The sequence below is a fragment of the Haemaphysalis longicornis genome, unplaced genomic scaffold (genome assembly GCF_048455015.1).
Source record: "Haemaphysalis longicornis isolate Haplotype H1 unplaced genomic scaffold, Haemaphysalis longicornis Haplotype H1 scaffold_8, whole genome shotgun sequence".
Taxonomy (NCBI): domain Eukaryota; kingdom Metazoa; phylum Arthropoda; class Arachnida; order Ixodida; family Ixodidae; genus Haemaphysalis; species Haemaphysalis longicornis.
The window spans coordinates 109,204,552-109,230,266 of NW_027526445.1; the positions used below are offsets into that span (position 1 = coordinate 109,204,552).

General features: G+C 46.6%; 2 protein-coding genes across 5 annotated transcripts in view; both read left to right on the forward strand.

Annotated features, from left to right (window-relative positions):
• Positions 1-5,038, forward strand: part of LOC144149830 (BTB/POZ domain-containing protein 6-A-like) — a 29,308-nt gene extending 24,270 nt beyond the window's left edge. For all 4 annotated transcript variants that reach the window (XM_077681506.1, XM_077681505.1, XM_077681507.1 and 1 more), the window contains exon 5: positions 2,350-5,038. In XM_077681506.1, coding sequence (XP_077537632.1) covers positions 2,350-2,935 — 586 coding nt within the window. In that variant the 3' untranslated portion in view covers positions 2,936-5,038. The remainder of the gene's footprint in view (positions 1-2,349) is intronic.
• A 2,767-nt stretch (positions 5,039-7,805) lies between these two features.
• LOC144149831 (BTB/POZ domain-containing protein 6-like) lies at positions 7,806-24,579 on the forward strand. The gene is made up of 5 exons (XM_077681509.1): positions 7,806-8,096; positions 12,126-12,647; positions 16,738-16,799; positions 19,701-19,933; positions 23,820-24,579. Exons 2-5 carry the CDS (start codon positions 12,206-12,208, stop codon positions 24,403-24,405), a joined length of 1,323 nt encoding a protein of 440 aa, XP_077537635.1. The 5' UTR covers positions 7,806-8,096; positions 12,126-12,205; the 3' UTR covers positions 24,406-24,579.
• Positions 24,580-25,715: the final 1,136 nt, after the last annotated feature.

Sequence of the window (25,715 nt, forward strand, 5' to 3'; positions counted from 1 at the left end):
ATCACGCTTTCACGCGGTCCCTTAAAAGTCATATTATGGGGGTTCCACTGTATATGAATCAGTTGTTTGTTTGTACCATCATTCTGTGCTCTTGTTCTTCCTACACTCGTTCCCTTGTTCAAAGTATTAGCACTGTCCACTCAGGCTGTGCAGCACTGACGAGCCCCTACTGGTGTGCTAAACCCTTGTTACTACAAGAGAAACTTGTGCTCTGCAACGAAGGGAAAGAATACACGAATGTCGAGGAGCAATCAGTGAAGTGATGTGCACATACGAGCATCGGCAAAGTGAAGGCTGTGGGGAGCATTTATCTCGCAGCCCTATTCTTTCCGGAGTTTCCAGATTAGATCGAGAGCATAGCCAGCCAAAGAAGAACAGTCTAGTCACGACATGGTTCAGCAGCACAGCGCCTGAGCCACTGCATAAGACAGCCAGATGTGGCGAGGCACTGGCACTGCAACGTGTTCATGAACAAGACATGTTCTTGGCAATACCGTATTTTCGCGCGTATAAGTCCCGCATCAAGAATGCGAAAATTTCAATGGCAAAGTAGGGGTGCGGATAATACGCGGGGTTTTTCCTTTAGTGCAGCTTCACGGCAACGCTCGTCATGCCGTGAAGATGACCTTGTGTGCAACAGTGAGGAGGACTGCGGCTCAAGTTATAGCTCTAGCGAGAGCAGTGACACCGAGTGAATTGTGACTTTTCCTTGCAGTCAGTGTATTATTCTACTCGCTAAATATGCGCTTTTTCTGTCTACGCAGTATTTGATGTGTTGCTTGATCAGTAGCTTTGGTGCAGCCTTTCCTGTGTGAAATGTGCAGCCAATATGTGAGGATTTTTTTTTCTTTTGCGCTGGGCTGAAATTGTGGATGGGGATTATATGCAGGGGTGGGTTATACGTGTGAAAATACGGTATTCACTCGGTTCTTCATGAATTTTGTTACTGAATTTAACATTACTTTTTTTTTTTTTTTTTTACTCGGCAGCCAAGCTTACCAGATAAACTTCATTAAGGGTTCTCGGCAATCTCTGATCTCTGTCTGGGCTGGTTCAGTGAGACAATGTCATCAAATAGAAGAGGGCAAATGTAACTAGAGGAAGATGCAGGAGTAGCTTGAAGTGGAATGAAGGGTGGTAGCCACCCACTGAAGTTAAAATGACGACCCTGCGGTCGAGTAGGCTTACCCCTTTCAGCTTGTGCATTTTGTGCTATTGGCCTTCTACAGCTTGTTTACTCAAATACACTTGGTGTTTTTTTTTTTCTTTTCTTTTCTATTTTTTTTTTCCCAGCTGGCATAGATTGGGTTCCCTTCTGCCTTTGCAGTGGAATAGGATGCAAAACGCTGATGCTTTGAAAGGGGCCACGAAGCTGGAATGCAACTTTGCTCAATTTGAAAGAACTACCTATTCTTTGATAACTTGCTCAGGCATGACAGATGTTCATTTAAACGAAAAAAAAAAAAAGAATGCTCGAAATATTGGACGATTGTAAATTGTGCACTACAGTGACGTAATAATGGTTGGGTGGGTGGACGTAATATAAGCCAGTGGTAAAAACGGAAGTCAGTGTATTAACTGCACGTTAGCATTCAAGGGGTATGGCCAAGCAGAACTAGAGGCCCCACTACAATCGCATAGTCGTGCTTCTTGGCGGTAGGGTTTTTTTTTTCCCCCCGGCAGCCACCAGTCGCACCAACAAGATTCTCTGACATCATTGTTATTAGTCCCAGTGTATTGCTTCTAATGGGACACAAGTTTCACCCACTAGCATTTTTTCCTATGTACCCCCCTTACTCTATGCTCTGTAATAGAGCCTGTAGGTATTTTAAATAAATAAATAACTAACAAAACTGCCATAAAGTGGCCGGGGAGTCGGCGCTGCTTCGTCCGTTTTCTTCAACACCTCGACTGTTTGTTTCAAGCTTGTAATAAAATTGCTATCACTGTCGTCAGGACGAAGCAGTTTCTTTAATAAACCAGACTTGTTTGTTGTATTCGTGGCCTGTTGAAATATTGGACCGGCCTTGCTCACGGGGACATTTCCTTCATCCACCACTAGCCCCTAAATTTTTCTGTCGAGAGCGAAGTGTCTTAAATCCCTTGGTATCACTGGTGTCCGCATTGCTGTCGTTGTTGGTGCGCCAAGAAATGTGCTGCAGTACACCCATTATGCCTTGCACTATGGAACAAAGCATGAAAGAAACAGTGGAAGCAGAAAGGAACAAATGGGACGGGCCATTTTTATTGTTTCTTTTTCACGCTTCGCTCCGTCGTGCAGCCTTACCAACCTTCCCAACTTTTTCTGTGCCTTCCAACAGTGCCTGTTCCTTGGTTTCCGTTCCCCAGGTACCTGTACACCGGCACATGCAAGCCGGACACCTTCGAGGAAGCCATGTACACGCGGGAGGCGGCCGAGAAGTACATGGCGCCCGAAGTGGTCTCCGCCTGCTCGACCTACATAGCGGAGCACATCTCCGCCGACAAGGTCTGCTCGCTCCTCGACTGCCTGGCGACCTCCGACCTCGAACGGGTCGACAAAGCCGCACTGACCGTCCTCAAGAAGGATGGCCTCTCTGTCCTCAACTCGAAGTCCTTCGTCGACGCACTCGAGAGCACCGTGGAGTGCGTCCTCAAGACCGTCGGCTGGGTCCCCGAGAGCTGCGTCGTGGACGGCGTCTTCCGCTGGGCCGAGCAGAGGTGCCACAAGTCCATCGACGAGGGGGAGAGCGGCATCAGTCTGGAGTCCGTTCTCCGGCCGTTCTTGCCCAAGCTGCGTTTCCTGGCCCTCACGGCGCAGGAGTTCGTCAAGGGCCCCGCCGCGTGGGGCGTGATCGAGGAGAGCGAAGGCTACGCCATCTTGAAGAACATTGTCGTGCGGAACTCGGCGCCGCTGCCGGAGTGGGTCTGCATGGAAGACAGGCCGCGCAGTTGAGGGTTTGGTCGCTAGGGACGGACACGTTAACGTTGGGCAGTGTGACGTGACCAGAGAACGTCACGTGACTGCTCGTCAACTGCTCTGAAGAGGGACTCACGTGATTGTGTTCCTACGGGACGTGCTAATTCACGACCCATGGGCTTAAACATCGTGGTGCTCCAATGCCGAGAGGTACACAGTTTCATGAAAATGTTCCTAACCGCCTAGTTTACTTAGTTTGTAAATGTATCCCTTCTGTACTGAAATAAAAACAATTAAAAAACCTAGTGTACCTAGTTTGCACTAAGTGGCGCTCACTGGCTAGCACGAGAAGGCTTCATTTGTTTTTATTTCAGTACAGACGGATACATTTATAAAATAAGCTAGGCCGTTGGGAACATTTTCGTGAAACGGTGTGACTTTTGGCATGGGAGTCATGAATTAGCGTGTCCCATAGGATTGCTATTAGGTGAGTCCCCCTTACAGAGGCTTCTGGGAACATCCTGGTTTCATGTGCAACGTAGCAACCTCAAGCGGCATTATTCATGTGGCTGCACGGACAACAGCGGGACGTAGTGGGGGGAACATCGTCGCTTCATTTTGTGAATACATAAAGAGCTGATGAGTAAGCCGGCTGTGTGTGTTACATACAACTGCGACATTGCGCTCGAGTGGTGTGCCTTGTGTTGAAGTCCGCAGTGATGACATTAGCCTAGACTTCGTTTTAGGTGAGTGAACACTGCACCACAGCTCGATTGAGCTGCGGAGGGCACTTGTAGGTGTGTGATCCAAGGCGAGCATCGCAGAGTTTCGATCGGCATGCACCCTGTTCAAGCGTAGCCATGGTTATTTCTCCACAGCCTTCCTGTTCTTTTCTGCGAAGATTTCAGTTTCTGTGGTGTGAAATGCGGTAGTCTTGGCTTTCAATGAGTCTTTCAACGTAGCCAAAGCTTGCTCTGGTGGCAACAGCAAAGCTTCACTACTTGCTCAGTGGTTCCCATATTTTGCTAAGAAACAGGGGTTGGTGTGTCTGCAAATTCATTATGGTGTGTGTAGAGAAGCGCGAGTGTGTGCGGTCGTAAGTGCTTGGTAACGTTTGAGTAAAAAAAAAGTTGTATTTTTACAGTATGCAGTCGAATCTCGATGAACGGAACTTCAAGGGACCGAAAAAATTAGTTCCATTTAACAGAAGTTCCGTTTATTGAGAGAGATGTGCAAAGGTGCAAATTTATGTGGCTACGCAGTCGTAATGGCATTTCATGGAACTCTAAGCACGAAGGTGAATGCACGTGAATGTTTTTCAGAAAGCAAAAAAAAAAACACTACAAGAGGCATAGGCACAGCATTCACAAAGTTGACCTGGCAACAATGAGTCGCTGTGTGCTATAAAATGCGTCAATTATTTTTGTTTGAGTCCTTCAACTGCATCTTCACGGAGGCTAGAGGCCTCAACTTCGCCAGTGCTTACGAGCCACCGAATTTAGAAGACGGCAACGCGGTAATGAAGCGCGAATAGCACCACGATGGCACGAACCAGGCGGCAGGAGCTGAGCCCTGTAACCTCGGCGTCTTGAATCGAGTCCGAACGACTGGAACAAGAACTGCGATGTTGCATTCGTTGCTCTAACGCGGCTAACCACTTACAAGACGAGGCTTACGAGCCCAACGAGGTTAAAAAAACACAGAGGAAGAAAAACAAAAACGAAACAGCTGGAACTAAAAATGTGGTTCTCATGCCAATGGGTATCACAAGAAGTTCCAATTCTGGTTCCGTTTACACGGTGAAGCCGAAAATTTAGTTCCGATTACCGGGAGTAGCTTTACGTTATCTGAATACAAAACCAACCAACTTACAGGCTACTGTTCCCCTTAAGCGGCAATTCCGTTTAAGCGATTTCCGTTTATCAAGATTCTATTGTAATTTTATAATAATGATAAGTATAATTTTTGTAGTATAATGTAATCTGCAATGGCTCACAGTGGCATATCACAATGTGTCACACTGCAGGTTACTCTTTTTGCTGAAGAAAGCATCTTCCATTTTTCTCTTTGCCTTCTCTTTTTGTACATGCTGTTTTTGAAAATAGGACAGGCTTGTAATAAAGTTGGTTTTACTTTTGATGTCTGCATTACGGAGCAATTGGCTCGGGGCAATGGAGAGCCATAAACGTACGGTATATGTGTGTGTGGCTAGAAAACGAGAACGAATAATTAAAGGAGTACTGACATGAAATTTCAAAGCTGTGATAACTATGTAAAGCGCTTCCTTTTTATCGGGAGATATCTCCCAGCAAGTTTCAACAGCAACAGTTCAGCGAAACATATTTAAAATCCATTTTAATCTTCGCCCGCACGAGAAAGCCCACAGCGGGCCGACATGACATCATGTGCTACTTGCCCCAAACTGCCGACGTCGGGGCTCCCGTGACAAAGCCGACGCGCTGGCTGTGGTTGGCGCGCGCTGCTCGGGCGTGTGTACACGTCATGGTTTTGGGACTGACGTCATGCTGCCCGAGCCTGTGGGGACGGCGGAGACCTCGGCCAGTCTGGGCGCGCGCTTCCGGAGAGGCAGCGATGCGGCAATAATGGTGACGTCATGTGATACTGTTATGGTGGCCGCTTGGCGTTTTTCAGTCGAAACCGAAACTGGCACGAATAAACGACGCCGTAAATGAATGTTTACGCTGCGCTCGACCATCTAATCTGCCATTCTATGATTAGTGGGCTGGAAAGCACGCGTAGCAGTGAAAAAAACGTAACACGAAAATTTCGTGTCAGTACTCCTTTAATATGTTTCAACTACTGCCATTCTATGATTAGTGGGCTGGAAAGCACGCGTAGCAGTGAAAAAAACGTAACACGAAAATTTCGTGTCAGTACTCCTTTAAGATGTTTCAACTACTTTATCAATAGGCTGCAAAACTGGAAAAAGCCTCGGTTGTGGCTGCCATGCGAAAGTGCACAGCCTAAGCTTTAACGGTCACTTCCGAAAGAGAAGTGTAAAGCTAGGTAGTTGAGTCAAGTCAGATGTGCATTAGTCAGGTGAAGGGAACTATAGCAATACAATGGTTGTTGGAAACATTTCTTTGCCAACAAACTAGAAGGGCAATCAGCTGGAAACTACACTGTCAGCCTCCGTTGAATTGAACAGTGTCTTGTCCTGGGGTGGTTATGGATGGTACGCAGGCAATGCGGGATAGATTGCAAGTATCTCTTTGCATGTATAGTGTGTTCCTTGCAGCGACACATAGGTGGCTGCCCATTGAAAAACAAAATGGGTCGAAATGCTTGCTAAGCGACATTGGACACCTGCTGCTTTGCCTGGCACGAAAGCAGAAATTTATCCAATGGCATTGCACAGGAGGCCTTGCATGTTTCTTTTTGCATAGTGTTCACGATCACTGTCAACAATCCTGCAGATTTTTCTTAGTCAGGAACTGAACAGGATATGTGCATATCGAAAACCTCGCAGCTGTGTTTTTCGTCTCTACAAAAGGGAAGGCCAGAATGGCCTGACTGCATTGTCAGCAGACAGCCAGTAGGTGTATTGCTGTTCCAGGTCCAGACAGCCATGTGTCCCAACTTGCGGGAAGCTTGCTCCTTCCACAATCAATCACAATCAAGACTTTTGAAGTTGGTGACATAACGAGCTGTCGCAACTGGGCATTCTCGGAATAGGTGCCTTTTCCTGGTGTGAACGAAGCATTAAAACTGTGTGAACATGAAGACCTTGAGGATACTGATCAAGTGCCGGAAATAGATTTTTAAATGCGGAGCACTTTAGGGGCCCAAGTTGCCATCGTAGCTTGTCCAGGGTCAAGCTGTCTAGCCGCCAGCCACTGTAGTAACGTGTGCCGCGGCATCACATACCCCAGAAAAGGCTTCAAAAAGATCACCACTTCCTCTGGTCGGGATCGAAACTGGGTCCTTCGTGTTGCAAATCCGATGCAATCCCAACGAACCACATGGGCAAATGTTCCTCGTATGCAAAGTGGTGGGGGTGATCTTTGCGCATGTTTGCACTGCGCTGTTGCCATGGGGATGCTGTTGCAAGGCTGCAAAAAGTACACAGCGATATAAATAAGATACACAATGATTTACGCATTAATTACCGCAAAATAACTAAAACTTAATCCAGTGTCTCATTATAGGCTGTTTCAAGGGCTGCGGCGTCCTCTGGATTACTTTCGACATGAACGCCAGGTTGATACTGAAAGTAGTCAAGGGACGGCGCCACAGCCCGGCTGGCGATAAGGTCCCTGCGAATCACTGCTGTGCACTTGACTGCTGCTTCACGAAGATTCACGTTGAGGCTCCTCGCTCTTGTGGCTCGCCTACCCATCTCTTTCATCACCTCTTTTCTCCTCTAATCTTTCATCCCCCCCCCCCCCCGCACTGGGTTAATTGTATGCAGGTGAGCCCCCAGCTGGGCTCAATAATATCCCCAGTGCATTTTCTTTCCTTTCCTCCTGAACCACTAGTAGTAGTAGTGACAGATTTAGTGAGACTGCATTAATTTCTTTTTAAGCTTCCACCGCGTTTCGTGTTGAATACAGCATAGGGCGCCGCCAATAAAAGGTAGGCGAATTTGCCATGGGCGAAAAATAGGTCTTCCACTTTTAAATAGACCGGTAAGGTAAGAAATTTTATGCGGTGACCATTATTTTGGTTACAAGATAGACCGCGGCAGTGGCATGCGGCTTTTACTTGAATTTTTGTACGAGGTAAATCATGAAATGGTTTTAAAAAGCTATCGAGATATTTGGTCTTTATTTCACAGTAATGTTAAAAATGGATTTCCTCCCTCTGGATTGGCTTTCAGTTTTAGAAAGAAGACTGAAAGCCAGCCAAAAGCCTTTCGCGCGCTAACTAATATGGCTGCCTCCATGCAACGAATACTTCTAGTTCACTATAGCGGTACAGTGAACTAGAATATTGTTCACTCTAATAGCGGGATAAACTTTGTTATCTGCCATATCTGCCGTGGCTTAACGTCAGTGATATCTTAGTTCAGTAGGTCATTCCGGTTGCGGAAAAAACGAACGTCGGTGCCGAGCATCCGCTGATCCTTTAGCGAAGAGAGCCGGCGCCTGGTGTTCCGTTGGATGTGAAAACGTAGTGTTTGTAAGCGCTTCTTTGGTCGTCGAACAGCAGCTACGACCGCAACGTTCTCTACTCCGTGAGTGTTTGTTGCAAGCGCAGCTGCTCGGACTATCAAACAGCCACTTTTGTATGACCACACACGCGCGTCGCATGGCCTGTCGGTTACGGTGAAATACGCGGTACGTGTTGACATCGAACAGCGAAAAGGAACGCTTTCGTCGTGAGCAACAACTGGGGAAAATATCATGCAGTTCTTCGCTAACATTTAGTATGCGTGGCTAGATGTCCTGCCCGTCAATTCGTTGTCATGCCTGCTTCGCAGCTCGACGAAAACAGTGTCTTGATTCTTTCTTAACCAGCCAAACCGATGCCGCTAGTGAATAGACTATCCAGGGTCACTGTGAATTAATAAATACTTATAATGATTTGTCCACAATTACAGACGATCGGACGTAACTGTAGCGGTGGCTAGGTTTGGAAAAAGCCCCTGCTACGATAGTAATTAATCATTAACAGGGATACTGGCTAGCGAGGGAGAGGTTGGACCGGTTGAGTAAGAATTGCTTGACAGCTCTCACCGTGATTTCTTCAGCGTGCGTGACTCCGGCTTACCACCGGATCAGGGGTCAATCGCTGAACTACGAGAGAGAAAAAAACGTTTATTAGTGCAAACGGTGGTGTTTGAGCCGTCACTCGGTGGGGTGGGTTCGCCTCAGTCCAGGTTCCCTTGGGCCTTGGCTGCAGCCCTGGCACGGGTGACCAGAAAGATCTGGTCAGCAGGCCCTCCCACTTCTCGGGGGAAGGGTTGGGTTTGGGGGTGAGCGATGGGTTGGTTTGACACTTGAAGGTATTTAAGTTGGTGGCCGTGAACAACTCGTGTTATGCATTATGCATGTCTCGTTTCTTGTTTAGGCTTTTTGATGTCTGTACACTCGCAGCTCTGATATGTAGCAGCGAAATTCCAGGAGCCGATATATGACTTGCGCAAAATTCTACTCCCACGGGACTGTCACGGGAAAGGCTCCTGTCACTCGCGACCATCGCAGTTGTTCTATGTGCACGGCTAATGCAAAGGAGAGAGAGAGAGCAAGGCTGCTAGGAGAGCAGAAAATGGTGGGGGTGAGGCGCCGGGGATGGGGATAAAGAGAAGGCTGCGTCAAATTTCACGGCAGCCGTGAGAATTACCTCCGGGAAACTCTCACGGCAGTTCCCATAAAAGCTGGCTGGCCTACAATTTGATGAATGATATTATGCTCCAACGTAACCTAACATAACCTAACCTCACTGAACCTAGCGTAACTTAACCGAACGCGTCATAACCTACCCAAATCTAATCTAACCCAGCCCAACGACACACCTATATTAAACGTTAAGAGTCCTGTGCGTCGATCTCTTGATATAGTAAAAACCAGAGTAGAAAAAAGTATTAACAAAATCACGATGACTGAAAAATCCTGAAAGCTTGGAAAAAAAAAAAAAAAAAAAAAAACATCGCAATGGTGGGCTTGAACCACAGCTTCCTTGTTTAAGACCAAGTACCATAGAGCAGCGCTATAGGGGCAACTGCAAACATGGCTTTTTAGGGAATATTTATTCCATAAAATTTCTGCGTAGCGTGCTTAGCCAGTGAGAGGCGACTGCCGTGAGAAATTTCTGACTGTATTGTTTGTAGTCGCCTCTTACACGATTTCCAGAATTACTATTTTACAGCCTCATTTCAAACTTTCATTTTTCTTGATTTCAAGGTCAACTTGTGGAACGGCACAAGGGGTCATTTGGTCACCTGTAAGTTTCGAAGCCTCAGTCGTTACCAAATGTGTCGCAAAAATTCCTGCCGTGCCTGGGGCAACGCAGGAGCTTTCTTGGTCACGCACCAATGGTGTTCAGCTTGTGCACCGTGACAACGTACCTGCAACCTAGACATTTTGGGGTGCACAAGGCAATTTTTTACTCATGTTTAAAGGGGCCATGGAGACGAAATACAACTTCTATATTCACATTTCCTTTTACATCTCCGTTATTTGTTAGAAGTTTGCGATAAAATTGGTGCTATTGTAATCGGAACAAAGCAGTCTTTTTTTTTAAAGAACTGTGTATTTCATCTCTATGGCTCCTTTAACCAATGCAGTTTACATGGTCTCCCTACAGAGCCCCGACACAAGTGTCAGTAGCATGCAGTAACAGCATATGCTACTGGCATGGAGAGAGAGACGGACTGTGCAGGGTCCCATCATGAGTGTAATATCACTGGAGTTTTTTGTCGCTGACAGCAGATACGAAGGTTGCCCAGCAATGAATTGCACGTAGCGGTCATCTTGAAAGGAAGGAGACATTCGACGAGTGTTGGCCTGTTGCATTCATTCTTCATCCTTCATTATTTCATTCATTATTTCATTTCATTCATCCGTTATTTCATGCTGCTAGCCGTGAGACATCACCATTTCAACCAGTTGACATGTCGCTACTTTTTCAATTTACATATCGAGTGCCGATGAGCATACAACTTTGTCACATTGCAACCGTAGTGTAAAGAAAGTAATTCCAGATTTTGGTACTCCCGGAGAGTTTTAGAGTCACCGTCATGATACTGGCCAACGGGCATGGTACCGTAATTACCCGATTCTAACACGCACCTGATTTTCCAGCAAAAAACCGAAAAAACTTGCACCTCCGATTGTCACGCACAAGGAACTTTGTGAGCAAGAAAAACAAATGCGAGAGAAACGGGCAATTTATTTCCCGAAGTAAACTGACTCATGTCACTCCTTGTCGCCTTCCACTGACCGCAACATCTCTTCACCGGCGCCATCAAGTGTGTTCGCGATGCCACACTTCTGAACAAACGTTCAACCATGCTCGATGGGATCGTGGCCCACGCCTCGCATGCCCATCCCGCGAGCTTCTCCAGAGGCATACGCTTCAGCCAACTGCTCGTTGTGGACGCGTGGGAGCCGCTCGGAAGCGGCGCACCTTCGTTGCCGCTGCTGCCATTGCTGTTATCAAGCGCGCAAGTGGAATTTGACGATTTGTGTGAACGCCGATAGAAAAGCCTCGGTGCCTAGACGCAAAAAATTGTTGCTAAAAGCTTTGGCGCCATCTTGAGATGGCGATGGGTGGAACGAAATTTCAGCTGTTTCGGCAGTTTCGGTTTCGTATCCGATTCTAACACGCATGACATTTTTCGGCCTTTTTTTTTGCGGAAAAAAGGTGCGCGTTAGAATCGGGTAAGTACGGTAGCCACGGTAGTAATGATTTATTGCTATCGTGCTAGGGGGACATACAGTAAAAGTCGGTCGCAGAATATCGCTTTTGCAATAGGTGTTCGAGATTTTGGCGCACAATAAAGATCCCCAGGTGGTCAAAATTCATCCGGAGCCCTCCACTACGGCACGCCTCATCACCTGCATTGCACTGGCATGTTAAGCCCTACAATCATCATCAGCAGCAGCTTTCGCAATTGTACCATAGTACCCAACATTTCGTGGCTGCGTTGTGCCGCTTAGCACACACAACCTTTTACCTAGCTGTTAGCAGAGGTCTAAAGACTTAATTTGCTGCGAGATGTGTGAGAACAGAAAACGCCATGCACTATTACTAGTTCTGTTTGGAAATACTGCAGTGATGTCCCACCAGTTTGTGATGCCTTTTTTTTTTAAGCTATCTTGGGTTACGATAGCTGTGAATTTGTCACCTATGTCGGAGCAGAAATCTATCTTGTTCATCAAGCACACGTTATGCCAGTTAAACTTCATCGCCATGGGTCAAGCCTCATCCCACAGACTTTGCAAGTGCGTTGTCTTGGTCGACGTCAGCAAATCGTTGGGGTGTGCGACGTACAACAGAAATGGGACACTCTTTTTTCATGCAAAAGTATGTGTGAATTGGCCAAAATAACTGCTTGGCATATGCATTCCACACTTACGGAAACCAGGAATCAAACAACTCATGATTGAAACTTGTACTTCTCTTCTGGGGGAGTAGTGGAAAAAGTGTGAACAGGTGCGGTCCGTTCCAGTAAGAATTTCGGCTGTTTTATTGATTATAACGTGATTAAACTATTAATATCGTGTGTATAATTCTATGTGTGGTCATTTTGTTGTTGCAGTTGGTACACCAAACACTCCACCAGTTCACAGGAACGGCTTCAAGCTGGGATTTCCGCCACCTGCCCATCTGCTGGGGACCATGGCTTCTTCCCCCGTGCCACACGGATCATGGAGTGCCATCGCTGATATCTTCTCAACCGCATTTGCTGAAACGAGCAAAAAATCACTTTCTGGAACAGGCGAGAAGGCACTCAATGCAATGAGCGAAAAAGGACTAGCTGGAACGGGTGCAAAAGCACTCACTGCAACGAGTGAGAAAGTGCTTTCTGGAACGGGCGAGAAAGCGCTCAACGGAACAAGCGAGAAAGCGCTCGCTGCAGTGAGCGAGAAAGCGCTTGCTGAAATGGTCCAGAAAGCACTTGCCGGAATGAGCGAAAAAGCGGCTGTTTCAAGAACGCCGCTTAAGTCGTTGAGTTGCAGGAGCTTGCCAGCTAGGAAGCTGGGCCGAGTCAAGTCGCCCTCGCAGCCCTGTCCGAAGTTGTCCTTGGAGATGACTCCCGAGATCAAGTTTGTGACCGACGGTAAGGCTTAGCACAACGGCTTGAATGTAGCGCCATCTTCACTGGGCGGTACTCCTGTCCGAAGGTGTGTTGGCGGGAATCTGGGGAGATGTATTCTTTTGCGACTTCTGTGTTGAAGGAAGCGTATGACAGCTGCATCTTACCGGTACTCACCCACGGGGCAGAAACTTGGAGGCTCACTAAGATGGTTCAACTTAAATTGAGAACGACTCAGAGGGCAATGGAACGGAAGATGATAGGTGTAACATTAAGGGACAACAAGAGAGCGGAGTGGGTCAGGGAATAAACACGTGTTAAGGACATAGTAGTAGAGATTAAGAAGAAGAAATGGACGTGGGCAGGGCATGTAATGCGAAGGCAAGATAACCGTTGGTCATGAAAGGTAACAGAGTGGATCCCTAGGGAAGGCAAGCGTGGCAGGGGGCGGCAGAAAGTTAGATGGGCAGATGAGACCAAGAAGTTTGCGGGGATAAATTGCTCACAGTTGGCACAGGACCGGGGTAGTTGGATATTATTGGGAGAGCCCTTTGTCCTGCACTGGGCGCAGATAGACTGATGATGATGATGATTATTTTGGGTCAGGGCTCAATGTGGGAATGATGACGGAAATGCATCAACGCAGATTAGGCTGTGCAACTTGTTGGTTCAATCTCACGGGTTTATGGTCAACAGGGCTGGCAATTTTACCCTATTGTTGTACGTTAATTCAATGACGAGAGCAACCCTGAAGCAGGACAAACAAACCAGAAGTCGCTCAACATAAGCTCTGCAATCAGAGCACTGTAGGGGCTCTCCTTATTGTCATAGCTCACTCGCTGGACCCAAGTAGAGCCACATGGCGTTCCGTCGTAGCGGCTGTCGTCGTGGTGTAAACCGTAAGCTTCGAGAGCCAATCACACCGCCCTGTTGTTTACCGCAAAAAAAAAAAAAAAACTGCGGGTACATTTGAGGCAAAATATGCGTAGTTAACTGGGAGCGCCCGTGTTCATTTAGTTAGGAACGCTTGTTTGTTTGGTTTTTTACGATAGTAAGCGAAAAAAAAAGGGGGCAGTGCATCGCCAGCACGTGCGGGAGGAAAAACAAGCACAAAAAGAACAGAACTCCCGCTGGTGCTGTGAGCACTGTGAAGGCGGGAAATTTGAATTGCATTGGGTGGTAGCGGTGAGAGGATAACGGCCCGTTATGGCGAATTACTGCTCTGCACTTCCAAAAGCTTTCACATTGAGTGGAACCGCCTTAATTTTTTGCTTCCCCTTTTCGTTCCATGTCTCGCCATCACTACACTGTTTCACACGTCACCATGGTACAGCGCCGCCAAGGTTCCAAAGACACAGCGTGCCTCACCACAAGTAAACACACGGAACCGAGAAGGTTGCAGCCAAAGCTTCCCGCCTCTTACAAACACAGTGTTCTGGCTGGTCCCGCTTTGAGCGGCCCTGTTACAACGGCAAACGTCATCTCTCTGGCCGGTCGTCGTCGCTGCGGCAGTGATGCCTTCTTCCTTATTCCATGGTGGAGAGAGCACACTGCCTGAGTCTCTAGAACACATCGGATCTACACCAAACTCAGCACCACAGAACGCAATTCCCTGCTTAGGTTTGAGGTAATTGCTCCGGTTTACTGTGTTTTAGCTCTTCAGTGCACATGCGGGTTATTGCGAAATGTTGTCACTTAGTCGAGGTCGTCACAGTGTTCTTGAAGGAGTTAAGTTTATTGGAGCGAACTCGTTCTCTGCAAAGAACCTAAACAGTACACAAACGTTGAGAAGCAGTCGGCAAAGCGACTTGCACGGACAACGAAATGAACGCCGCGACATTTCTCTGCACACTTTCACCTACAGTGATTTCATTACCAGAAACATCAATTTAGGTCGAGATTTCGGTAAAGCTGATGATGATGATGATGATTCCTATTGGTTTCCCCTTTGAAGCGGGGTGATGACATGTCATCTTACCAAAAAGGACTAATAAAACCATGTTTTACACTCTTGGTTTAATACTAGCGCTGCTTAGGGCAGGCACTAAAGCTTATTAGGCCCGAAATACTTTGTTTTCCCTGTTACAGGTGGTAACTGTCGTAGGCAATATTTCCCTCTCTGCTTTTCGTCCACCAGCATTCTAATCTTCTTTTCGTCCCCTCGACAGCCTTGAAGTTAACTTCCTCTCTGATACCCTTAAATCCTAGGGCTTCTAGAAGCCCAATATTCCCTTCATGTAGATTTGGATGGATACCCTCACATTCTAACACTATGTGCTGCATAGTTTCTGTTTCTTTTCCGCAGACCACGCATACCCCATCATTTTGTGAATACTTCCTCACAAAACTCTTATTTCGCAGGCAACCTGCTCTAGCCTCAAAAAGCAAAGCACTGCCCTGGGAATTATCGTAGAAATTATCGTAGGAATTATTGTAGAAAGCGACCGCAACACAGTACCCTTTCCCTATCAAAACGTGATTTGCAGTCGGGTATACAAAACAAAAAACATCAACAAAAAAAGGCATGGTTCGCGGCAATATACTGTGCGCACGGTATTGTGTATTTAATTATTTTGACTGTAGGAAAGCGGCATACAAATGAAGAGAAAACACAGTAGAAACACTTGTGTTGGTTTTATTCGTAATTCTAGTGTGTTCTTTAGCGCCATGCGTGGAAAAATCTACAGCCGTGGAGAAATGAAACCTGAAATTCGAGTCAACACGCAGCAGTGAAAATTACGGCGCAGTTCGGTTATACTGTACAACAACAACTGTACTGAACAACAAGCGCAAATAGACAAGAACATGAAAGGTGGGACAGGTGCTACTGTCTTGTCTCTTTGATGTCCTTGTCTGTTTGTGCTTGTGTGATGGATCAACGAGCCCAGCAACACATTGTTCTAAGACACCCGACAAGTGTCGTAGGTGTTTGTACGTGCTATTTTTTTGCGTGGTTACTACTAGTTGTGCCTTGAGCTTTGCAGCGAATTTACACATGCAGTGTCCCACAAATCCGTACCTAGTCGCCACTAGCATTGTAAAAAGTGCAGCCTAAAGACTGCAACCTTCTACTACTCACTTGGGGCCATGCTGACAAGACACAAGTTCGGTTAATTCGAATGATTGCCTCGTTAGAATCATGCTGACACCACTAATAACGCACACTTCGCTGAAATAAGCTATATAATTAGGAAAAAGGAATGGCCATGCGACCCACTAGCCCATTTCCCGCAACAGAACCTATGATGTCATGTGTGCCCGGGTGTGCAACTGGCTGACGCTGGCAAAAGCAAATGCAGATTAGGCATGCAGGCTTGCAGCGTGAGCTGTTTGCGCCTAAATGTAATGCATATTCATTTTACAGCAGTAAGAATGGTGGGACAGACAGTGGAAGTTACGAAAGCACACGTAAACATAGAAATACCAATGCGCACTGCTGTTGGTACTGGGCGCACTATGCTCGTTTTAGCAGCACAGCAGTATGCCGCTTTGGGGTTGTCTCGCACAACTCTGGCCAATTGGCATAAGCGACGTTGTCTTACGTGACCATGTTTGTCGGTCATACCCTATGTTTCACGAGGTAATTACTTTCTACCATAACAAAAGCAAGCCAGGTGCAAGTATGGTCGAAAACAAAGCAAAGGTGGAAAACGATCCGTGGATGAGTATGGCAGCGCCATCTGGGAGGACTGACGGCAAGCAAGGCTGCAGAGCCGAATGACGCGCTGGGAGTTCGTTTGAATACCCACCGTCGTGACTTTATGGCAGACGTCACGAAAACTCGGCTGGAGAATAAAAATTTCAACCTAAATTGATTAATTTCTCAGTGGATACGGTGTCGTTCGCTGCCGGACAAGCTCTGGGGCCACCGTATAACGCAAAATCTTTCGAATAAAACAAGCTCATATTTTGTCTGCATGACCCCTTTAAATAAGGAACGGCAGTGTGTTCAATGGAGGAAAATTTGCAATTTTTATGTGGGCAGATTTGCGAGTGAAATATTTTTGTTTGCTCCGAGCTTAGATCAGTCCAAAACAATTTGCTAATGTCAAAGAAAAGAAAAAAAGGAGACCTTTACTAAATGTTGCTTTCTTCCTTTTATGTCTTCACACAGATGCCTTAATAACAACACCGTTCAAGTTCGCTGCAGCTCCTGTTGAACCCCTGCCGTCTAAGGTGAGAAATTTTATACACTTGGCCAGCCAGTATGTGTTTTTGATTGTCAGTGGCGACACTCAAAATCCATCACCGCACTCCCTCCTCCTTGGGTCATAAAGGTTTTGCGCTAGATTCAACGAGAGAGAATTCTGGCACTGCATATACCGGGTGCGCGAGGTAATTGAGAACGCTATTACTTATCGCCATACGCACCAGCAGCCTCGTCATATATATCAAGGCTTAAGGCTTCTTGTTCCTCGACCCCGGATCATTCATACTGCGCAGTTTGTTCAACATGGAAGTGTGCAGTCAGTGGTCAGACGTCATCATAACCTCTCAATTTCTCCGGCGGTGGCGTGATCCGCTGTCCGCAATGAGGGCGATGTCATGCCGCCACACTTTTTTGCAGGACTCCACATTAATGGTGCCGGTTATATGGATGTGCTTGCCGCCGTTGCAAAGCCATGAATAGAGAGTGTAAATATGCCTTTCAGCAAGACTCTGCTTTTGTCCACACCGCCTGCGTCACCCAATAGTGGCATGGCTGACAACTTCTGCGACCTCGTTACTGCCAACTTGTGGCCTCCTAGTTCTCCATATATAAATCTGCTCGACTGCTATGTCTGGAGCGTCATTGAGGGAGAGGTCAACAAAGGGCCGCATAATATGAAAGACTCGCTGAAGGCAGCCATTTCTCACTCAATGGCCAACATCTCTAAAGAGCACCTGATCCATGCATGCCGCCGTTTGCGAAGCCGACTCGAATCACTTATTTCTGCTTGCCGATGGCGGATTCATTGAGTAGTTATAGAATTAAGGCATAACAGAAGTACTTTGCAAAGTTTGGCGAAAATATGTCTAATTTTGCTGGAGGTATTCTGTTGTGCCTGACGCCAACGTCCTGTTCTCAAATACCTCGCGCACCCGGTATACGTCCCCTGTCTGGGCAACGACCCGGTTCTTGCAACGGATCACTGCGGTCCCAAATAACTCCCCACAGAAACAGTTTATTAAATGCCTCGTTTGTATGATGCCCGAGTACATGATGCACAAGTACACACAGTCTGCTTCAATCGACAGCTTCCATGCCTGGAAGTACACGTGCCATTAAAAAAAACAGCATCCTTCCCAGCATTACCACTGCTCCTGAGAGAGTCGTATAATGGGAGTTACACTGTAACTTTCTTTTATCACATCCTTGCATGTTCTATCACATCCTTACGTGTAGCATTCCCTGCATGTATCGTGTCTGAATGTTCCTTGTTCTTACCAGTTCTTTGAGAGAGGAGTTAGAGGGGCCATTAAGACAAATAAGAATCCCGGGCCTTCTCCACTTACGTGAAACCTGGGGAGAAGCGAAGCATGCAGTGTAGAAGTGTATTTTTGGCCCCTTGGCATGTTTTTCAGCGGAGATGAAACCATTGCGGTATAGAGGTATACAGCTTTGCTGTAAAAGTCTCGTTTCTTTGAAGCACGAAGCATTGTAGCGCGAGACGTAAACGAGTGTCCCGGTGTCTGAGTACCGCAACTACATGAGACGATGATTACGACAATGACAGGTGACGCCAACAGCCCAAGCCTTTTAACGGGCTTCGCCCCTAATAGAGTTTGGTTTATTAGAAAGGCTGGATTGTCTTAATAACAATCACACCAATTGCATCGGAAGCTTCAAACCAAAAACTGCGATATTAAAGAAAGCCGACGAAGCAGTGGTGATGCCCCAGGCACTTTCCAGAAACCTCTCTACCACATCTCAGGATCCTGTTTGTACGATTGGTGGCCAGGGACCTAAGCCAGTGCCACTGAACAAGACGTGGGCAGTTGTAGTGGATCCTTTAGGTCTGTTTGGTCGTATCCCTTGGATGCTAACGTGCCGTTAACACTGATAACTATGTTTTCAGTGCTGGCCCAATTACGCCACTCCTGTCCATATTACATCACCGTAGTGCGAAATTTCAAAGTTTTTTAATATTGCATTTTTTCATATATATAAAAAAATAAACTTCTGACGTGTCTGCTATAGAGCTAAGCGAGTCACCAAAGGCAAGTTCTTTCCAACTGAACAAAGTTGATTTATTAAGTGCACGGCACTTTAGGGGCTCGCCCTGTCGTCGTAGCTCGCTCGCTGGACCCAAGTAGAGCCCCACGGCGTTCCGTCGCCATGGCTGTCGTCGCAGTGTAACGCAGAGGTTTCGAAAGCTAAGCGGTTTATATAGTCATAACCGCTCAAAACTCGTGAGCCACTGGCGCTTGTCATGTCCCCGTTGTTGTTTATTGTGACCAAGGCTTCCGTGTGGAAGCCGAAACGTTCATTTCTTTTAAACTCTAAATAACTTGTGTTTGGCGTCCTAATCTTTCTTCTTCAAAATGCATCCCTACCAGATGCGCTTCCAAAATACCCTTGACTTCAAGTGTCAAGTTGTTTAGTGCAAAGAAAACTGTGTGTACGTTTGTGGCAAAACGTACGTAATTAACCGGCAGCGCCCACGTTCATTTAGTTAGGAACGCTCGTTGGGTTGGTTTTTACGATAGTAAGCGAAAAAAAAGTGGCAGTGCAGCGCCGGCATGAGTGGGAGAAAAAACAAGCACGAAAAGAATAGAACTCCGGCTGACAAAGTTTCAGGCAGGGGGTGCGCGAGCACTGCGAAGGTGGTAAATTTGAAATGCGTTGGACAAACCTCGTTGAAATCATGAGGAGAGGAATGAGATAGGGCGGCGAAGAGCGTGATGGGTGGTAAGAGTGAGCGGATAACGGCACCACAGCCCATTATGGCGAATCACTGCTCTGCACTTCTGACGGCTTTCACATTGAGTGGAACGGCTTTAATTTTTCTGTCTTTGTGGCCCCTTTAACTCTCGCTCTTGTTTTCTGACGCCTGTGTGTCGAAGGGACCCAACGACTTATGCCTCTCGCTCTAGGAGAATTCGCAGCCGGACGCCATGAAGTACCTGAAGAGCGGGCTGCTGTCGGACGTGGAGTTCGTGGTGCGGCCGACAAGGTGTGGGGCCCCCTCCAGGACCATGCGCGCCCACAAGCAGTTCCTGGCCATGCGCAATGAGGTCTTCTTCGCCATGTTTTTCGGCAGCCAGCCCGAGACGGACAGCGTGCTCATCACGGACCTCCACCCGGACGGATTCTACGGACTACTCAAGTAGGCGCTCGTGCTGCGGTCCGTGCATAGGAAATGTGCCAGGGGAAAGGAAGCCTATGATTTTGGGGCAACAGGCAGTTGATTTTAAACTACTTCTTCGTTTTGAAGGGAAACTCAAATTTCTGAGCTATGAAGCCATTCTTAAGGGGCTCATGAAGACAAAATTAAAGTTTGTTTCATTGAAGGAACGCTAAAGGGTGGAAGCAAGTTGGTTTGTATTGATGGATTACGTTGTTGAGAATCTAAAAACACCATCCTCACAACTAGGAAATGTTAAATGAGGCAGAAAATGCCAAAAACGTGAAAACCGGCAATGGCACCCCATATGCCGTTCCAAATAATTATAGTGAAAGCCAGAAAACGTCAGCGGTCGGCCATGGCTTGGTGATGTCAGCTACCGTTGCCTAGTGACAAACGGTTCCACTCTAGACCGCCCCGGCGCCTCACTCCTACTTTGTGAAGCATTGTGTGCGTCACAAAAAAATTAGCAGTGGCTTAGCTTGGCTATGCCAAGATATACGCAGCGTGAGCTAAGGTTCAGCTGGTTATTCTTAGGTTTTCTGGTTGCTTAGGATTAGCTGATTATCATGCATTCTGCTGCTAAAACAATTTCCAATCCAATCCAGTCCAGTCCAGTCACTGCTCCTCGCACATGCGCAGCACGGCTCTCCAGGAGCCACGCGAAACGGCTATCAAACGGCTCTGGCGCACCGTCAGACTTGGCTACTGCGCAACGGAGGCGCACAGCTGGGCACACGCCGGTGCCAGTGCGTCTGCCGCGGCTATGACGTCACTCCTCTGTAATGCGCAGGCCGGCGGATGTGCACACCCAATTCTCTACACACCCATACTCCAATTGGATTGGATTTCAATCCAACGCAATCCAATTTAATTTAATCCAGTCCAAATCCAAGGCAATATAATCCAATCCGATCCAAACCAATCCAATGCTTCTCGCTTGCGCAGAACAGCCCTTCACGGCCCACGCGAAACTGCTCAACCTCGGCCAAAGTAGCTTACGCTACAAAAAATGGAAGGGAGGCGGGAGAGAGGAATGCCAGTTTTCCTTACGGAGTTCTCAGGAAATAAAGCATTGTTGCTCGTCAAACAAGAGCTGAGAGTGCTATGAAACGAATGACCTCTCAGTTAAGGGGGGACACTGGTATTGAGGACATTTTTGTTATTTTTTTACTTATGCACTTGAGATTTACACATTGAGTGCGTTTTAACATCCTTCACTCACTTTTCGTCCATGTAGTGTAAGTTTAGTGTTGTGCAACATATTATTCCACTCTGTTTTGGGCAATTTTTTCATTAATTCATATGAAATACTTAAATAGCTTTTATCCCTTTGTGCCCTACAAGGACCAGGAAGTGCAATACCACAGAAGCAACTTTAGCCTTGTTTCTGCAAACTCTGTAAACTTCATAAATGTCAGGTTATCAATTTCTAATGTTTTTGTAAAACTAACTGCATGAAATCTTGTGCCAGCAAAAATAAATTCTATACGTTCATGGTTTTATTGCAGTTCACAAGCTTTCGAATGCAGCAAAAATGACACAAAGCGAACCAGTACATTAAAAGATTTTGTACCCTGCAGCTGACCATGTGGGAAAGAAAAATTGGTTTTGAGAAAATAGGACATAGAGTGTGAAACATAGGCGAAAATGGTCATTTAAGCGACTTCAGAGACCCGCCGCGGTGGCTCAGTGGCTAAGGCGTTGCGCTGCCGAGCACGAGGTCGCGGGTTCGATTCCCGGCCGCGGCGGCCGCTTTTCTGATGGAGGCGAAAAGCAAAAACGCCCGTGTGTACGAGATTTCGGCGCACGTTAAAGATCCCCAGATGGTCGAAATTAATCTGGAGCCCTCCACTACGGCGCGTCTCATCGCCTGCGTTGCGTCGGCGCGTTAAACCCTACAATCAATCAATCATTAAGCGACTTCAGAGGGTGGCAGCTTTCTTATGATAGAGCTATGATATTTTGCAGGCACATTCTTTGGGATGTGGAGGTTGCAAATAAAATTATTACAGAAAATTTATTTATTATTATTTTTTTTTACAAATTTTCAGTCCTCAAGACCAGTTTCCCCCCCTTAAAAGAAAATTTCATTCAGTCTTTAGTGTCCCTTTAAAAACGACATGTTGTCTCGATAACAGTGATGCGAATTTCATCGCAAAATTCGAAGGCATAATCGAGATATTAAAAAAAAAGAAGAGATGAAGCAGTGGCGACTCCGCAGCCGCTTTCCCACGATTTCTCTACGGTGTCACGGAATCTTTTGCGCTAGATTGGTGGCCACCGATCTAACTTCCCTGGAAACACGACTGGGCGATTGTAGTGGGGCCTCTCGCTCTGTTTGATCGTATCACTTGAAGGCTAGCATGAACTTAACGTGCTGATAACTGTTTTTAGCGCTGTACCATGTGACGTCACTGCAGTATGAAATTGGAAAGATTTTTTATATTTCTTGCATTTTGTTTTTAGTTTCACAACACCTTTCATGGCCGAAGGTGAGTTACCAGAAGGTAGTTATTTCAAACTGAACGAAGTTGTATCGTGTTCTTGTGGCCCCTTTTAAAGTGCATATTTGAGTCAGCGCTGCCTTGCTTCATTCGAGCGGTGGTACAACTGTCGAGCATGCGGTTAGCGTGTTTGCAGAAAGTTGAAGGGACAAGCAGGGTGCGGAAATGTGAAGTACAGCATTATCTTGTGTTACTAATTACTGAGACTATCGTTTTGTTGGGATTTTTCACCTGCAGCAGTGGCTGAGCGGCTACAGCGATGTGCTTCTTTCTTCTTTTTCGAGTTTACTGTATACCTCTGCAGTTGATCGGCTGTTCGGCAGAATAAGGGTTTCTGTGCCGCGTTGGTGGACTCTCGGAGAACGTGCTTCATTCATGATGCTGTCGAATGCCCACAGTATGAATGGAACATAATGGGCTGTACTACCTTGAAATCAAGAGTCACTGCAGAAAGGGTTCAGAATGAAGAGAGAGCAACAGAAATGGGGCCATGGGCGGCATAAACTGGATGATTAAAGGTTAAGATTTTTTCAGATTAGGACTTCCTTAGAGAGGGCTCCCTGAAATTAAGTGATGAACGGCTGTGTCATATTTGTACTGCTGCTGAGTCCCAGTGGTCGTCATTACAAGCTTAGCAGTCGTCATGCCACATGAAAATCTTAAATTGTCTGTCTAATCATTCTGCCAACTCTGAGCGGCTTGGCTCCCTCAATTTTTTCAAGTGATACGATACCCAACCAATCTTGTGGATATATTTCTGAGGCCGATTTGACCTTTGGCTTTTTTTAGCCTAAGCAGTTAGGTGGTATTTGGTCGCATGACACCTCAGTGAGAGGGCAGGCAAGGGTATGAAGCGGGAGGTCATTCATTTGAAGGAAAAGCGAAAACCTTTTCGCATCAAGCATTGTACAGCAAGCTGTCTCCAGCTAGAGTTCCACGCATTTTTGTTTTTTACCTGTAAAAAGCCCGTGAGCAAAAATGCTTAGTGGCAAAGCCAACTTGATTGCAGCAAAAAACAGCTACAACCCTAGTTTTATGAAAACTTCTTTCTATCATTACTCGAATTTTCCTTCACTTGTTAGTTCACAGTAAAATTGTAAATGTTGCGAAATTTCTATCTGCTATGAGCAACGGCCATCTGCAGGGCTATGGTTACAAAAGTCGGCTGTAACTCATTTTAGGAAAACTATGGTGAAACAAGTAATGATTTCCAGCCACTAAGATGACTCTAATATTACATACATAACTCATTGCAGTTATCCGTCTATACAACTTTGCTGGTCTTCCATCTTCACCGCAGCGGAAGGGCTCTAAGTTTCTCATTTGCCGTAAAATTAATTTTTTTCTGGCACCTCGCTCAGGTACCTGTACACCAATGAGTGCCTCCCGGAAAGCTTCGAAGACGCACTGTACACCCGCGAAGCCGCCTGGAAATACCTCACACCCGGGCTGGCCCTAGCATGCAGCAAGTACATCGCGGCACACATGACAACCGACAAAGTCTGCCCACTCCTAGACTGCCTCGCGACAAAGGACCCCGACAAAGTCGACAAGGCTGCAATGAACCTGCTGAAGAGCGACGCCATGTCTGTTCTGTTCTCGGACTCCTTTCTCGACGCACGGGAGAGTACGGTGGAGTTTGTGTTGGAGTCCGTATCCGGAGTGCTGGAGAGTTGCGTCATGCTCGCTGTGAAGCGCTGGGCGGAAGAGAGCATCTGGAAGCTTTTGTCCGCTGGAGGGGACGTCAAGACGCTGGAGTCCGTGATGCGGCCGTTCTTGCCCAAGTTGCGGTTCCTGGCGCTGTCCGCCGGGGAATTTGTGAGCGGACCCGCTTCGTGGAACGTGCTCAGTGAGGCGGACGGTTACGCCATCCTTCGGAACATAATCGTGAGGGATTCGGTGCCGCTCCCAAGTTGGGTGTGCACTGTCGACAAAGCACGAGGGTAGTGGTCGTGCCTTCGTGTCGTCTCACTCGCATTTGTGGAAGACTGCCTCAATGTTTGTGACGGCGTTGACGGGTAAAAGCATTGTGCCTTTGGTGGTTGTTGCACGGGTTTAACCTCAATTGACCACAGGGACTACAAAAGTGTGACAATAAATGGTTCATTTGCAAAGCCTGCTAGTCGTAGATTGCGTTTGCTGAAACGACTTACTAAAGGTGCCATGAAGACAAAAGGCAATTTTGGTTCTTTCAAAAGATTGCCTCGTTATAATCATACTGACACCACTTTTAACGTAAACTTTGCTCAAATAAGCTGCATAATTAGGAAAAAAAGGGAATGGCCTTGCGACCCACTAGCTCATTTCCCGCAACAGAACCTTTGATGTACCAGCCAGCTCTGCGATTGGCGGAGGTCGGCAAAAGCAAACGCAAATTAGGCAGAGCTTATAAGCTTGCCAAACGAACTATTTGCACTTAAATTTAGGGCACATTCTTTTTAGATCAGTAAGAATGGTGGAACAAACAGTGGAAGTTACGAAAGCACACGTAAACATAGAAGTACCGATGCGTACTGCTGTTGGTACTGCGCGCACTATGCTTGGTTTAGATTCACAGCACTGCGGGGCTTTGGCGTTGTCTCAGACGACACTGGCCGATTGATGCAAGCGACGGGGTTTTTCTTATGTGACCATATTTGTTAAGCAAGAACCATGTTTCACGAAACGATTATTTTCTCCATGAACAAAAACAAATCAGGTACAAATACGGTCACAAAGAAAGCAAAGGCAGAAAACAGCTTGCCAAGGTATTGTGGCTCCATCTAGGTTTACTAACAGTAAGCAAGAGTCCACTCCACACCAATTTTAGCTGAAAGACCTGTTCTTATGATGTCATTGCAAACGTCGTTCAAACACGTTTTGGCACGAGAATCAAAATTTTAGCTTAAATTGATTTTAGCAGTGAACAAAGCATCGCTTGCTTCCGGTCAAGCGCTGGGGGCATTATAGAGCACGAAATCTTTTGAATAAAACAAACTTGTATTTTGTTTTTACGGCCCCTTTAATGAAGTGAAGATTGTAGTCGGTAGGGCTTACTTGTGCCTTCTGTTGCACTATTTCACTGATATACAGTAGCCGACTGATTTTTCGGACCTGGAGTTGGGAGCAAAAAATATTTCGAATAAAAGAAAAGTCCAAAAAATCCGCGAGTCGTTGCTCCTATAGGACAACTGCCGGCTCCTTGGGAAAGACCGAAATATCCAGCAAGTCCGGAGTTTTGAAGTCCAAAAAACAGTCGGCTACTGTATTTTAGGCTG

Coding starts and splice junctions, on each gene's coding strand:
- LOC144149831 (XM_077681509.1), top strand. CDS start 12,206: ATGGCTTCTTCCCCCGTGCCACACGGATCATGGAGTGCCATCGCTGAT. Junction 12,648..16,737: donor GATCAAGTTTGTGACCGACG/GTAAGGCTTAGC, acceptor GTCTTCACACAG/ATGCCTTAATAACAACACCG. Junction 16,800..19,700: donor TTGAACCCCTGCCGTCTAAG/GTGAGAAATTTT, acceptor CTCTCGCTCTAG/GAGAATTCGCAGCCGGACGC.